The 15951-nt window shown below is 40.9% G+C and overlaps 1 protein-coding gene across 1 annotated transcript in view; it reads left to right on the top strand.

Moving 5' to 3' along the window:
• grid2 (glutamate receptor, ionotropic, delta 2) overlaps window positions 1-15951 on the top strand; it is a gene marked incomplete at both ends in the record, with an annotated part of 751979 nt that overhangs the window by 430216 nt on the left and 305812 nt on the right. The window contains one exon of the mRNA XM_080434189.1: window positions 2931-3218. Coding sequence (XP_080290315.1) covers window positions 2931-3218 — 288 coding nt within the window. The remainder of the gene's footprint in view (window positions 1-2930; window positions 3219-15951) is intronic.

Raw genomic sequence — 15951 nt, 5'->3', positions numbered from 1 at the left:
CTTCACAGCTTTCAGTTTTCTCAGAGTGCAGATATCGCAGGCCACATCACCAGATCCAGCATAGCAGTGATCGGGAACAGTCGTCTTCAATATATCCATCATGTCAGCCAATAAGATGTTTTTCTTCAAAACGGGTCTTGGAGTGAACTGTCAGAGTATTTTTTTATTATCTAGAGAGTAGAGACAGTCATATGCCTTTGACGTTTCAAGGTCTCTTAGAACACTGAAAAACTATTTAGCATGTGGAACACAGTTGCATTTTTTCCTTTTTTTAATGGATGTTTTTCATCCAAAAGGAAAGTTGACAGTGAAAACATAACATTGAAAGAATGGAAATAGAACTATGCGTACAAACTTCATCCTACCCGGTTTCATCAATTCAAAGCCTTTTCTGTCCCACATCTTACCTGCAGTATGTGGGACTATCAGTCAGATATTGTCTATTAGTTACAAAATAATTCGCCGGTGCAGATATTATTGCTGGCAGGCCAGTTATGGCCCACGGGCCGCCTGTTTCCGACCTCTGCTGTAGGCCAAGGAAAACATTTCTGGCCCTTGTATTTAATTTTGATGCTTTTTATTTGGGACCACTGTGGTGCATTTATTTTATGTAAGTCTTTAGTCTTTTTGGCACTGTGGCCAAAATTGGGCTTAAGAGAAATTAAGAACACCTGTGTAGGTGATCAGAGATGCAAGTTGTGAACTTGTGACTGCAGTTAAGATATCAGACATTTTGTCATCACCATAGATTGCATTGCTTGCGAGTACATTTTGCTCATACACTTTGTTTATATACAACTCAGAAATGATAATTTGATGGTTTGCTGACTAGTGTAAAGTTGTTTGCTTGATTGGCCATTGTAGCTTAGCCTACCTGTTTGTGTATGGTACAGTAGTTGTCTTGTTTTTACATACTGTAGCTATTCGCCAGTTTTCTATTCATTGGGGTTGTATTATAGCTTTAAACTCATGTAAGTGGAGAGAGGAAGTGAAGGAAGCCAAAACATAAAATAGAAATAAAAAACATTATATCCTAGGGCATTATGGTTTCCTAGGGCATTATGGGCATCACTTGATACAAATGCTAAAAAATGTATCTAGAAAATGTACTGTATTTGAAGATTATGTTAGTTATGTATATTAGCCGCCTCAAATTATTATAGTTTTTCCCAAATGTAAAATATTTGGTAAATCTTTGTATATTTTGAAGGTGTTTTCTATATGGGAGATAAGAGATAACAACTAGAGGGCTTTCTGCCTGCTCTTGCTTCCAAGGTCCCTTTTTATAATGCACTTTGTGTAATGGAATTTTTTTATACACTTTTAAACGCACTTTTTCCACGCACGCACGCACGCACGCACGCACGCACGCACGCACGCACGCACGCACGCACGCACGCACGCACGCACACACACACACACACACACACACACACACACACACACACACACACACACACACACACACACACACACACACACACACACACACACACTATTACTTAATGAACATTTTAATACACTGTTTTTATAATGTAATTCTACCGTGTACCACCCCTGGATGTTAATGCACACCAGGGACCATACTGTGCTGTATAACACGTTGGGATGCAAGGGCAGGGCAGGGGTTATTGTTGAGTATGAATGCCTAGTGTGCTGTTTGGGGTGTCTTAACCCATTAAGACCTGTGGCCGATTCTAAAAATGTCTTTCAGACAACAGTTTTCTGAAAAAACGTATGTTGCTATATCAGCGGTGCTCAAAACTTTTTCATGTCAAGGACCCCCCAAATTATATGTATTTGGCTGGGTACCCGCATCCAAGACCCCCAGAAGCAAAGATTTGAGTTTTAAAAAAATCGCTTTAAAAGTATATATTCAAGGATTTGAAAAATTCTGCTGTTTTTGGCCAAAGAAATCTAAAATGACACAGATGCTTTCCCAGTTTTAATGGTTTAAGTGGAGTTGTTACACCATACAGTATTTCATAGCTAAATGTACAGTTTGTATAGGTTAACAAAATGTATAGGGTTTAAGTGGTTAAAGGAAAGGATATAGGGTGAATGGATAGTGGAGATGGAGGGGAGGATAAAGGCAGAGGACGGGGTTGATGGACAGAGAGTGGACACAGGAATGGGAGAATTGTAAAGCCTGATAATTTGCCGTACACTGAAATTAGCCCAGCTTATAGATCGAGACTGTCGATCATTTTCAACGTGCAGCGCCTGTTGTACGATGTAGCAAAAAATAATATGCATAAAGAGAGGCCATCTGTCTTTGTGGTGCACAGAACACGAGCACCTGGGAGCTCCTGTCCTGGAACAACCACAGCACCTGCGTGTGGGTTTGAGTGAGATGCACACAGGAATGAAACTCTGAGTTTATCCTCGGGCCTGTATGTGCATCTGTGTCCGCTTTAAGTTTGTGTTTACGTATGTTTGTGTGTGATTACTTGTGAGAGAGAGAGAGAGGGAGAGAGAATTTTTGCTGCTGTACGTTTATGTGGGTGTGCAATATCTTAGCACAGAGCATTCACAAACTCTATGCCCCCCTTAAAATAACCTCTATAATTTGTGTAAATGTCACTGAAAATAGCACCAAAATAATCTTTATTCCAGTGAGCATTGTGCTTTGATGGCAAACATAATAATGACTCATTACAATATGAGATACTGTGTGTCTCTTCACTAGCATTCAAACGTTTGGAATCATGCGGAAATTGTGAAAGAAAGAGACATTTATAGAAATGTATACTTTCATAATTCATAAGGTTGCATTGACTAGAACTTGGTCATTACATTGACAATGTTATAATATTTGTTCTATTTCGTAGAATTGTTCTATTCATCAAACCTTTTTTTCTGTCTCTCTTGTTTCCGTCCTCTCTCAATTTACAATTTATACACCTATTTCTTCCTTCCTTCCAACGCAGCATGTGAGCTGATGAACCGTGGCATCCTGGCATTGGTGAGCTCCATCGGTTGCATGTCGGCCGGCAGCCTCCAGACACTGGCGGACGCCATGCACATCCCCCTCCTTTTCATCCAGCGATCCCCGGCCGGTACGCCCCGCTCAGCCTGCCCGATGACCAGCCGCCTCCCTGGGACAGATGACTACACCCTGATGGTCCGCCCGCCCGTCTACCTGAATGACGTCATCATGCAGGTGGTCTCCGAGTACGGCTGGCAGAAGTTCGTCCTCTTCTATGATTCTGACTTTGGTAAGTGAGAGCGCTCATGTATAGTCACAGTGGCTACTGTGCATAAAATCTCCCGATGTATGTCTATGGGAAAATAGAAAGTATAAGATCTCAAAGTCACTGTTTTAGCCCATAAACGATCACAAACAAAGCTGATTCCGACAATCACAAAACTGTTTTTTTTTTTTTATACAAATGTCAACTTCCTGTTGATTTTGATTCGATCCAGTCCGGGTTTCCTTCCTAATAAAAATTGCAAAATCAACAGGAAGTTGACATTTTATATATGAAAAAAAAAAACAGTACTGAGTTTTGTGATGTTCTATATTGTCTGAATCAGCTTTGTGTGCGTTCCTTTACGGACTAAAAGAGTGACTTTGAGAGCTGTTTCACCATACAACGTCAGTCAATGAGGAGCATATTTTGAATTAACAATTTCTAGTCAATGGAGCAATTCTTTTTTGATTTCTTGTCCACCTTTGGAGTTACATTATGGCAACTCACAAACTCACAACCCAACCCTCTACCAAACTGCTCTTGTCCTTTAACCACGTACCCTGGCATCCCTATTTTGGGCATATCATTATGTAAAAACAACAAACAAACAAAAAGTTCCAAAGAGGTTGTGAAAATAGCAGATCTACAAGCTCACAACATGTCACATCACAACACATTGGGAGCTTGTAGATTGGCTATTTTCGCTATTTGTCATAATTATAGCGCATGGTGCATTGTTCAAATGGTTGTGGTTTGTGAATGTACTGAGGTTCTTCCCACCCCTGCTGACATCCATCCACCATGTGAGAGAGAGCAGACATTGCAGTAGATCAGGCAGAGGACTCACATCAGCTGGTATCTATAGTAGGGCGATCCTAAGAGCCTAACTGTGTGTGCATTTTGAATATATGTGATGTAACATTATTAATGGTCTCTCAGCATGGTAGGACATTAGAGAACTAATGAATGTATCGTGGAAATACGCACACACACACACACACACACACACACACACACACACACACACACACACACACACACACACACACACACACACACACACACACACACACACACACACACATGCACACATGTCCTTTATACAGTATGAAAAAGAACACTCCGCAAATGTGTAGTATGCTGTAAGTTACAAGATGTTTCATTTATACAAGTAGGTCTGAGAGGCTTATTGTCAGTATCAGCTGAGAACGCAGGAGTCTAACCCCGTTACAATGCGCTAGAGACCCTGAGTCTATGCTGAGTGGAGCGCCACACCTACCATCAGCTCCCAGTACTTACCGCACAACTTGCCGCACCCAAGCCGTGCTACTCATACGCTGAGTTGGCGATGCACGGGATCGAACACATGACCTTCTGGTCCAAAGGCAAGACTGTGCTATACCCGGACACAGCATTTATTGTATGAATCAAAACGTGAGACTGTGTGCATGTTGACTCAAAGTTCCAGTATTTCATATTTACCATCAATCTTTGCTGTGGTTAGGCAAGTATGTATTTTTTGGGGGCTTAGTGTAACTTTAGTTAACCACGTAAACCCATACTTCGTTGACTGGGGTCAGTCCCAGCCGAGGTGGGTGGGTGGATGGAGCATGTTGGGGCCTAAATGTTGCAATGGAAGAGCAGGGAGACAAAACACAACCACCCCAATTGTATAAGTTATATTTTATTAACATACTCTACCATACAGACGGACACAACATCATTTTATTCACACAAAAAGTTAGTTTGGTTAAGTTTGGTTTGAGTCTACACGGTCTACATTTGGTTTATACAATAATATAGGCACGCACACACACACACACACACACACACACACACACACACACACACACACACACACACACACACACACACACACACACACACACACACACACACACATTCATGGATCACACAATAGCCTGCATACATTCACACTCGCATTGCGCACGCGCGCACACACTCAAACACACGCGCACACACAAAGTAATTTCCCTGCCTGCAATTGTGCATATGATAATAGAACACCTTGAACCCAAACGCGCATAAACATGAATACACACAGTGACATTATGGTAGTTTAATGTCCAGCACTTACAACATATTGTTAGTGCATGAAAAGCCACTCAGTAGCTGTATCTATGGGAGAGGGGAAGAGAGAAATGCTAAGAGGATATGTAGATGTGATCTGAATGCATAATATTCCTCTGTCCATCTGTCTGTGTGTATGTTTTTTTTCCTCTCTACTCTCTCTATCCATCCCTTCTTCCCTCCTTCTCTCCGTCTCTTTCTTCATTCTCCCTCTTTCCAGACCATTAACTCTAACACTTGACTAGTAATGTCCCGTGTCTCTTTCATAAAGTGCCACTCTGTCTCCGCAATCTCCCAGCGTCCCTCTGGAACCCTGGCGCTTAGCTGTTTTTGTGTGTGTGCAAACATACAGAACAGGTGTGTGCACACTGCACGTGTATAGCATGCATATGTGTGTCTGCGTCAATGTGTACACCCCCTTTGGTAAGACTTTATATAAAGGTCAGGTCTATAATGCGTTATAACCACATTTATAATGCATTATGTTGCACTTACTGTATAAGGCATTATAACCCTTGTTATAAATGTTTGTAATTATGCATAACAACCTATAGCAAGGTTTATGAAGTTTTATAACTTATAATAATATAAGTTATAAGTGCTGGTCATAATGCATTATAAACTCAGTGGAACAGGTTATTATAACTACCAGGTAACACTTTAGTTAAAGGTCGGGTCTATAATGCATTATAATCACATTTGTAATGAATTATTATGCATCATAATGCATTATAATGCACTTACTTATTCATAACACTCGTTATAAATGTTTATAATCATGCATAACAACTTATAACAAAGGCACTTTATAACTAGCTAAGTTAAGGTAGTTATAATGTGCTGTTCCACTGAGCTTATAATGCATTATGACCAGCACTATACAGTACTACATAGTACAGCACTATACTACGTTATAAAGTTGTTATAAGTTGTCATACATGATTACAAACATTTATAACAAGTGTTATAATGCCTTATGTGATTATAATGCATTTTATACCCGACCTTTGAGTAAAGTGTTACCAACAATTCTTTCACGGTCAATCACATAATGGACTCATAAGACGACTTGCAACTTCTAAGTTTGTGTCCTTTTGCCCTTGACAAAGGACAGTGTATACCCCGGTTTCAACTGCCTGTCTAATACCGTATAATAATCATCATTATCATCATCATTAGGATAACTTTTATTGGCCATAAAATGTGAACATGCAAGGAATTTTACACCAATTTTACTCTTCATGCCTTCTTCACTCTGTGTCGCTCACTTTTTCTTACCACAACGGCAACAATTAGGATGAATGTATTTTCCCCTAATTGAACTTTATTCATTTCAAAAGAGACACTCGGTTACATCTGCATCGTGCAGCTTGCCATGAAATTTTACTATGTGACATTTGCAATCAACATTAATACCAAGCAGCCATGTTCTCGACTGGATAATTGGTAATACGGAGAAGCACTTGTACTACTTAACTCATATCTGTTTATGGCTTATCACTAGTGTGGAGCCAAAATAATGAATAGAAAAAGCATTGTATTTAGTTAATAATCAAGCCATGAGATTTCTTCATAGTCTGTTGCACATATTTTACAGCAAGATAACTGCATGAGACTTAATGTCGTGATTGCGGGCATTTTCCAGCCATATTCAAGAAGCTAAGACACTTACTTAATCCTGGTTAATACTTATTCACTCGCCGAGGATAGGTCTGCTATTCTCGGACGTTCTTGGCAAGCAACACCATGGCGCGACGGAGCATAAATTAGGCTTTACATTACACACGTTTATGCACATATGGGAGTTAATGAGCGTGCATGCACACACACACACACACACACACACACACACACACACACACACACACACACACACACACACACACACACACACACATACACACACACACACCTCAATCCCCTATGTTCTCTGTGATCAATGATTCAGCAGATGACTCCTGTGGGATTTTAGCCATTCTATCTGTCTCACAGAAGCCCTTTTCAGGGATGTCACTATTCTTCCCTAATGGCATCACCTCTGCTCAACGAGAGAGAGCGAATGGGAGTGATAGGGACAGAAAGGGAAAATGGGAGAGAGGGTCTTTTCTGGCGTTAGTGTTCCCAAAAGACATGACCTCTGTACAAGACAGGAGAGTCCTTTAGAGAACACACAAAGGACTGTGAGCTGAAGTGCCTCTGTCCCAATCCCCATTTTCAGCTCTACTGATGCGTTCTGGACATTGAGGACTCATGTTTTCTCTCTATTGTATACCTCTCTTTCTCTCCCAACTCTTCCTTTCGGTGTCCCCATCCTCACACATTGCTGCTCTCTTGACATGCCATTTTTTCAGAGAACATGAGCGACAAGTTGGTATTTGCCGCAGAGTAACCTATCCAGTAACAATCCAAACAGAACCATGGTGACTCTCCGTGGCCACGCTGACAGTGGGTTGAGACCAGGCACAAAGTGAACCAATTAGAAGCACTTTTAACAATCACTGACATTAATACAACTTATTTTTGACAGGATGAAAAGGCTACCAAAATAACCATTTAACAAATGAGAACAAAAGAGCGTGTTGAATGTAATCTACAGTATGCTCAGCAGAGTGCTAATGAGAGATGAATTAAGAAGGTTTGTTTTTTGGATAAGAAAGTATTGTATCTGATGAAATAGTTAGTTTATCATTGTAATGGATGAGGTTTAAAATGCACAAGCTGTGTGATAACTGTCAACTAAGGAAAGGCACAGATTGATAATAGTTCAAATCCTTTTTCCAGTTGATCAATAGCAAATGACCAATAATAGAATGATGGGAGATGTCCAGATACCTGCACCTGGTTTCACTTCATACTGTTTCATTTCATGCAGGCAGGGAAAATGCACCACATGAATCATTGTAAAGTTTGACAGAAGTCTTTAGTAGACGGGAGGGTAGCAGTGTACTTTGGCTTCTTGAATGGTTTCCCACAGAGAGACTCTATCCAGATGAGACAGGAAGAAAAGAGGGCTATCAGGAGATAATGAGAGGGCTTGAGACAAGGTACAATAGGACATACTGTTCTTTGAAATGAAGATGTTCTATATAAAATCAGTTTGACTTTAAGGAAGGAAGGAAGGAAGGAAGGAAGGAAGGGGAGTTTTGATCGATTGGATACTTTATTAACAAGATTATTAACAGTACAGACAGCACAGTCAAAGATTATGCTATAAGGACAACACAAAAAGCACGAGGGGCTTGTTTCCATTGTAGTACATCGGCTCAATTCATCAGTAATACGTACAATACAAAACATATTGGGATAAAGCTCAGTTGCATCATAAGGTTTATTTATAGAAAGGAGGTGCGGGGGCGGGGGGCAGATGATTCTACTATCAAGATGTTCAGGGAGTTAAGCTATGTCCATTTTAAAGATTTCTTATTTTTTGTGGCTTTTTGATGCCTTTATTTAGAGAGGGATAGGGAAAGTAGGCTGACAGGAAATGGGGAGAGAGATGGGGGGTGACACGCAGCAAAGGTCGTCGGGAACGGGAGTCGAACCCGCGACACGCTGTCAGGCTGGCATTGCAGCCTAGTAGTAGGGGGTGCTAAGTGAAAAATCGTTACGCGGCGGATAAAAGCATGAAATTTGATACAGATGTCCCTTGGGTCATCCTAAAACATCCTAGAAGGGGTGCCCAAAAAAATCTTAAACAGGAAGTGAGTTATGGACAAATCCAAAATGGCCACCTAAACTGTTGACCGTTGACTCAAAAGACACCAAAAGAATCTCCAAAAAGCATAAAATTTGGCACACATGTCCCTTGGGTCATCCTAAGACATCCTAGAAGGGGTGCCCAAAAAAATCTGAAACAGGAAGTGAGTTATTGACCAAATTGAAAATGGCCGCCTAGTGTTGTCGATTGACTCAAAAGACAACTAAAGAATCTCCAAAAAGCATACAATTTGGCACACATGTCCCTTGGGTCATCCTAAGACATCCTAGAAGGGGTGCCCAAAAAAGTCTTCAACAGGAAGTGAGATATTGACAAAATAAAAGTGAGATATTGGCTCAAAAAGCCTATAGAATCTCCAAAAAGCATACAATTTGGCACATATGTCCCTTGGGTCATCCTAACACATCCTAGAAGGGGTGCTCAAAATAATCTGAAACAGGAAGTGAGTTATTGACTAAATTGAAAATGGCCGCCTACAGTGTGAAAGATGATGCAAGATACCTAAAGAATCTCATAAAAGCATGAAATGTGGTACAAATGTCCCTTGGGTGATCTGAACGCATCCTACAAGGGGTGCCCAAAGAGGTTTTAAACAGGAAGTGACCGTCTAAAGCAGTTGACACAAAAGAAAACATAAAGGGACGTCATAAAAGTGTATCATTTGGTACGTACATTGAGTGCTTCTTAATATATCCTAGAATAGGATATATATACTAGGTTATTTATTTGTTTGTTTGCTTGTTTATTAAACTTTTTAGGAAGGGACCATGTTGAAGAAATTCTAAATGGCTGTTTAAACAGTTGACCACGGCAGTCTGCATATTATGCAGACTCAATATGACAGGTTATGCAGTGCATAACCTGCCGTATTTTGTAATCTACCTTCTGTTTTCATTTCTACATCATCTTATTTATTTTACTTTCTGCATTATTTTTTTTATTTTACTCTTTGAATCTTCTTTATGTATCTAACTCTCTGCATATTCTCTGCATATTCTATTCACACTTGAGTTCTCTACAAACTTTGGCAGCCTCTGGCAAGAGTGTCCATAAAGGTGTCCACGAATCAGCGACTTTAATCCATCCATATTTGTCAGGAGATGGTAGAGATTGCATAGCTTTCAGGCTTCTGGACCAAATTCCAGATTGGCAAACTGCTCGATTTGAATGTTGTAGCAGTGCAGCCCATGGGGGAGGAGTGTTTTCCATTGAGAGACTATTAAAACTTTTTTTTGGCACCCCTTAAGATGCATTCAGATCACCCAAGGGACATTTGTACCAAATTTCATGCTTTTATGAGATTATTTTTTATGAGTGTCTTTTGCATCATCTGTCAACACTGTACACGGCCATTTTCAATTTAGTCAATAACTCACTTCCTGTTTCAGATCATTTCAGGCACCCCTTCTAGGATGTCTTAGGATGACCCAAGGGACATGTATGCCAAATTGTATGCTTTTATGAGATTCTTTAGTTGTCAGTTGAGTCAATCGACAACACTGTAGGCGGTCATTTTCAATTTTGTCAATAACTCACTTCCTGTTTAAGATTTTTTTGAGCACCCCTTCTGGGATGTCTTGGGATGACCCAATGGACATGTATGCCAAATTGAATGCTTTTATGAGATTCTTTAGTTGTCTTTTGAGTCAATCGATAACACTGTAGGCGGTCATTTTAAAATGTGTCAATAACTCACTTCCTGTTTAAGATTTTTTTGGGCACCCCTTCTAGGATGTCTTAGGATGACCCAAGGGACATGTGTGCCAAATTGTATGCTTTTATGAGATTCTTTAGTTGTCTTTTGAGTCAATCGACAACACTAGGCGGCCATTTTCAATTTCGTCAATAACTCACTTCCTGTTTCAGATTCCTTTGGGCACCCCTTCTAGGATGTCTTAGGATGACCCAAGGGACATGTGTGCCAAATGTTATGCTTTTTGGAGATTCTTTTGGTGTCTTTTGAGTCAACGGTCAACAGTTTAGGTGGCCATTTAGAATTTTGTCCATAACTCACTTCCTGTTTAAGATTTTTTTGGGCACCCCTTCTAGGATGTTTTAGGATGACCCAAGGGACATCTGTATCAAATTTCATGCTTTTATCCGCCGCTTAACGATTTGGCCATTTTTTGTGGTTAGCACCCCCTACTATAGGGTGCCTGGATCATCACGCTACGGCCCAGGCCAAGCTATGTCCATTTTGAAAATAGGACTTCTTATAGGTTAGTCTTGAGTAGGGATGCACTATTATATCGGTAACGTATCGAAATCGGCCGATATTGGCCGTAAAATGCCATATCGGTATCGAACCGATCTCAAAATAAACCCGATTATTTTCACCGATATTGAAGACGCAATAATAAATGTGACTGAGAGCAGTCTGTCTGCCTGTGTCTGTCTCTTTAAGAGAGTCAGCTGAGGCCCCTCCCTCCCCACTCCACACACGCTCTGCATGTCGTCTCTCAGAGCAGCAGAGCTGCTGTGTGTGTTGGAGAACAGAATGAGAAGTAGTCAAACGGCAAACAAACTCTTTACGTCCACAGTTCATACCCAGAACAGAGGCTTCTTGTACATCTTAAATAAGATTAGAGTAGTGATACTGCGGAGGATTATTTTCAACACGAATGTGTACATTGTCTCGTTATTTAACATCAAAGTAACAAGCACTCGTTACTCGACATGAGTGCAACCAACGGCCGCTTTTGAACAAGCAAGCCTGTGTATTTAACCACAGAGAATGAGCACAAATTAACTCTCAGCTGGTAATGTTTCTGTCTTTAACATCCTGTTAACACATTCTGGAATGTGTTCTGTAGTAGTGTACGAAGCAAGCTGTCCCGCTCCTAAACTCACTGCTGATGTTATAGAATGTTAGATAGTGATAAACTAAACAATGATTGTATTTATGGCAAGATTAGTTTGTATATCATTCACACAGTGGTGGCTCCAGGGAGTTGTGATTGGGAGAGCTAAGGGGGGCTTTATTGTTTAGAGTAGAGGCTAATGAATTTAGGCAACAGACAATATGAATAACACTAATAACAATTGAGATTCAATGATCTTAGTTTCAGAGGCCACATAACATATGGTTTTGTGTTATACAAAGATTCAATTAATTCTGTGATGGCTTATTATAGCATACAAAAATGATGTAATATTTAAGTTTGTTACTTAGAATATATATAATGTATTTATTCCATAAATATTTTTCATCACAGTAGGGTTAGTGGGGAGGGGGGTTTACCATGAACTTTCACCAGCAAAACAAAAATGTAAAATAAAAAAAATCTCCAATGAGCTCAATATAAATATAATATATCGGTATCGGCCGATATGACCCAGCAAATAATCGGTAATCGGATATCGGTCATAATTTCATAATCGTGCATTTCTAGTTTTGAGTTTGGGTAGGGAGTCGAGAACCTTTATGTCTTTTGGTATGTTGGTGGCAGCGTAGTAGAATGCATTTTTACCTAAGTTTGAGCTGAATTTGGGGGGAACGAGGTCAAATGATCTCCTTCTGGTGTCACTCACTCTAGAGAAGTAGTTTGACAGGTAACTGGGCACTGATCGTATTGTATCTTAAAGACTAGACCCATTTAGAGAGGTTGCACTCTGTCTTCCAGCCCAGACTAGCAAAGTGAGCTGGGAGAAGGTGAGTCCTGAGGGAGAGGCCTAGTGGTAGTCTTATTAGTTTGTTTTGAGAGGTCTGCACCATGAGGTGCAGGCATAGTCGAAGCTAGAGTCCTCATTGAGTTGGTGGTGAAATGTTTTCGGCATTCATCTGTGGACCTCATATTGACTGCATTCAGGCAGAGAAAGGCAGACTTAGTTTCCCCTAAATTTGTCACCCTACAAGTGTCTGGTGAAATAAAATAGCAAGCTAAAAATATAAATGTCAATGCATCACTATTCACTAATAAGGTATGTACTCTAGATAAAATACCAGTGTACATTAACTTCTCCATAGACCTCTCAAAACACTCTATGCAGTGGGAGACAACAGAAACGTGCAATGGAGGCTTTAATATATAATTTTAAAGATTTTATATAACCGAGTCTAAGAGTCTAAAGCCCTGATAGAAGCCCCCAGTGACTGGAAATGTTGATAGTCGTGCTAGCTAGAGGACGACTATGGGGTCACCAACATCAGTAGCGTTCATCTGCCATAATTAGATCATAATTAGATCATGAGGTATGTGTGTGTGTGTGTGTGTGTGTGTGTGTGTGTGTGTGTGTGTGTGTGTGTGTGTGTGTGTGTGTGTGTGTGTGTGTGTGTGTGTGTGTGTGTGTGTGTGTGTGTGTGTGTGTGTGTGTGTGTGTGTGTGTAAATGTAATGCACATTGTAAAGCGCTTTGGATAAAGGTGTTATATGAATGCACCATTTCTATTTCACAGATTGGCAGTGGAAAATGTTAAACAACTGAGGAATGAAAAAAAGAAGAGAAAAAACTACTCAAGGGATCTTTAAATGGACCTGATTTAAATACTGTATCTGACCAAAATGGACTTAGAATAACAGGATTAAAATGTCAAAATAACCGTCAAGGTGAATAAGACATAAGGCAGCAGGGGACAGAAGGATGGTTTAGAGAGGCAAGGAGTCCTGATGGAGTCACACTGGGAAATGGAAGATTAATCTTCTATAGGAGGCATTTACTGTAGGAAATACACAGCAAAACCCTTAGTTATACCGTAACCCTGTCCCTGAGAGAGTGAACATTGACCCTTAGGGGTCAATCTTTAGTTTAGTATTAAAACATTTTCCAGCCCGCCAGTAAGGACTTGTGAAAGGAACCATAATGAGAAAGACATGAAAGGAACCATAATGAGAAAGACATTAAACTTCCAGCAGCTGAAACAGACATGTGGACTAATTTGAGACTGCAGCCTTCCATGGTAATCCAAGGGCACTGTCCATTAATCAAGAAATGCTTTAAAAGTAATATTTTAAAGGGCTGAGTGCATAGAGAGTGCAAGTAGAGATGCCATCTCGGAATCAGAACATTGCCAGTTTGCTATTTGTTTCTCTTCATCAGTGTAATCCCATTGAGCGTTAACACAATTATTTTTTACGAATTTGAAACATATGATGTGTGTGTAGAGTTCATAGTTATAAAATAATTTTGTAGCAGTATAATTCTGCTTTAAGACCAATTGACTATATCTACACAGCGGCCATTTTGCTCTCACGTCATATTTGCGGGGTTGGGAGAAACGCCACCCCACCAGGGTGCCCAAATATGACTTAAGGGCAAAATGGCCACCGTGTGAATATGGTAAATTACCCCCAGAATTGTGTCTACGGTCAAGGAGGAAGTGACCGGCTTGCAGTTTTTGTTGTGGTGAGTTTGGTGTGTTCTCTGTTGATATAAACAAATTCTGGTGGTTCAAACATAATATGCATAATTCATGGGATATGGAATACTAAATTAGGGCAAGAAAAGAGCAAAGAAAAAAGTGTAAAATTAGGGACATTTTGAGGAGGAGAAAAATATTGATATTATTGAACAGAGATGATTTTTTCTGAGGATTTAAACCACACCATGGGACATGTGGACAGGGACTTTAAAATGCCACTTCCATTGAAGTCAATCAGCACCTCTTCTTCTTAACACATAGCATTAGTCAAACAACATGGAGTGGTGCGTGACTAACAGGGATCGTCACAGAGGACCAGTGGAGGCCAGAAGATATGCTGTAGGGAAGGGAAAGTAAGATGAGAAATGAAACGCCTTTGGAAACCCATAAGCCTTTTTCACATGGAGGATGAGGAAACCATAACTTGTTTGGGCATTGTGAGTTATCATTCTATAAGTAGGGATTTGAAAGGGAGAGTGGTACTACAGTAGGCACTGCTGGAAAGTAAGTCATTATAGTTATATTTTTATTTTGAGGTACACTTACTTTACTTGAATATTATTTACTCCACTACAATTATTTGACAGCTTTATTTACTAGTTACTTTGCAAATTTACTGTAGATCATTCAAACAAAACTTACCCTGCTGAGAAAACACCCCAGCAAATACCAGCTTATGATGGTTGCTAGTTTTAGCTGGTCTTATCTGGTAGAGAGAGAGAGAGAGAGAGAGAGCAGGGTCAGGTGACAGGTTACGCAACCTTTTACCGGGAGGTGTGACCTCTCAGGACACCACGAATGGATTTAGAAAGAGACAGTCAGAGAGACGGATAGGCACAGCGAGAGAACAGGCAGGATGGAAAGGCAGTTATTGGCCAAAAGCACTTAATTTTGTTCCAGGGGGGCTCACAGCTGAATTGGCGCTCGACCTCTCAACTTCACCTTTCGCTCACAAGTGGAGCAGAAGACCACCTGCCGTGGGCATGTGAAGGAAGGTAGAGACGTTGCAGAGATAGACACAGTATATTGAGGGATTGCTATGGCCAACCTCTATTCAGTATACACAACTCAGTGACAGTGTATACATATTGTTGTGTACTGAGCTGTGGGGTCTTCTGTGGGGTGCTCTCGGGCGGAAACCTCTTCAGACTCCACCTCGCCCCCTAGCACTTCCTCTCCCTGTACCCCTTCCTGCCACCTTCTGGCTCGATTGAGGCTACATTGTAGATGTCCCTGTCGCAGGGGGAGATATGGAGGAACGCGACCAACCCATGGTGAGCACCACCTCTTCCCAGGAGGCAACTTTCTCCAACCTGGCAAGAATGTTCGACACATACATGCAGTCTCAAATGGAGAAGGAAAAGAAGCAGGACAAGGAGAGGGAGCGTCAGGAGCGGAAGCTCGACATCATCAATCATCAGATAACCCAGCTCCAATTGGACATGGAGGCAGCCAGGGTGCAGCCGAGGAGGCCTACCGAGGCAGCGGGGCCATCGACGGGATCTGCAGCAGCAGGACCAGCGTCAGCACCAGTGCCGATGGGGGACCCAAAGCTGATGAGGTTGGAGGACTCCGATGACATCGAACAGT

This window comes from Gymnoscopelus braueri, assembly GCF_963280865.1.
Source record: "Gymnoscopelus braueri genome assembly, chromosome: 7".
Classification (NCBI taxonomy): Eukaryota; Metazoa; Chordata; class Actinopteri; order Myctophiformes; family Myctophidae; genus Gymnoscopelus; species Gymnoscopelus braueri.
Note: the sequence above shows the minus strand (reverse complement) of the source record. Positions and strands in the feature narration are given on the sequence as shown.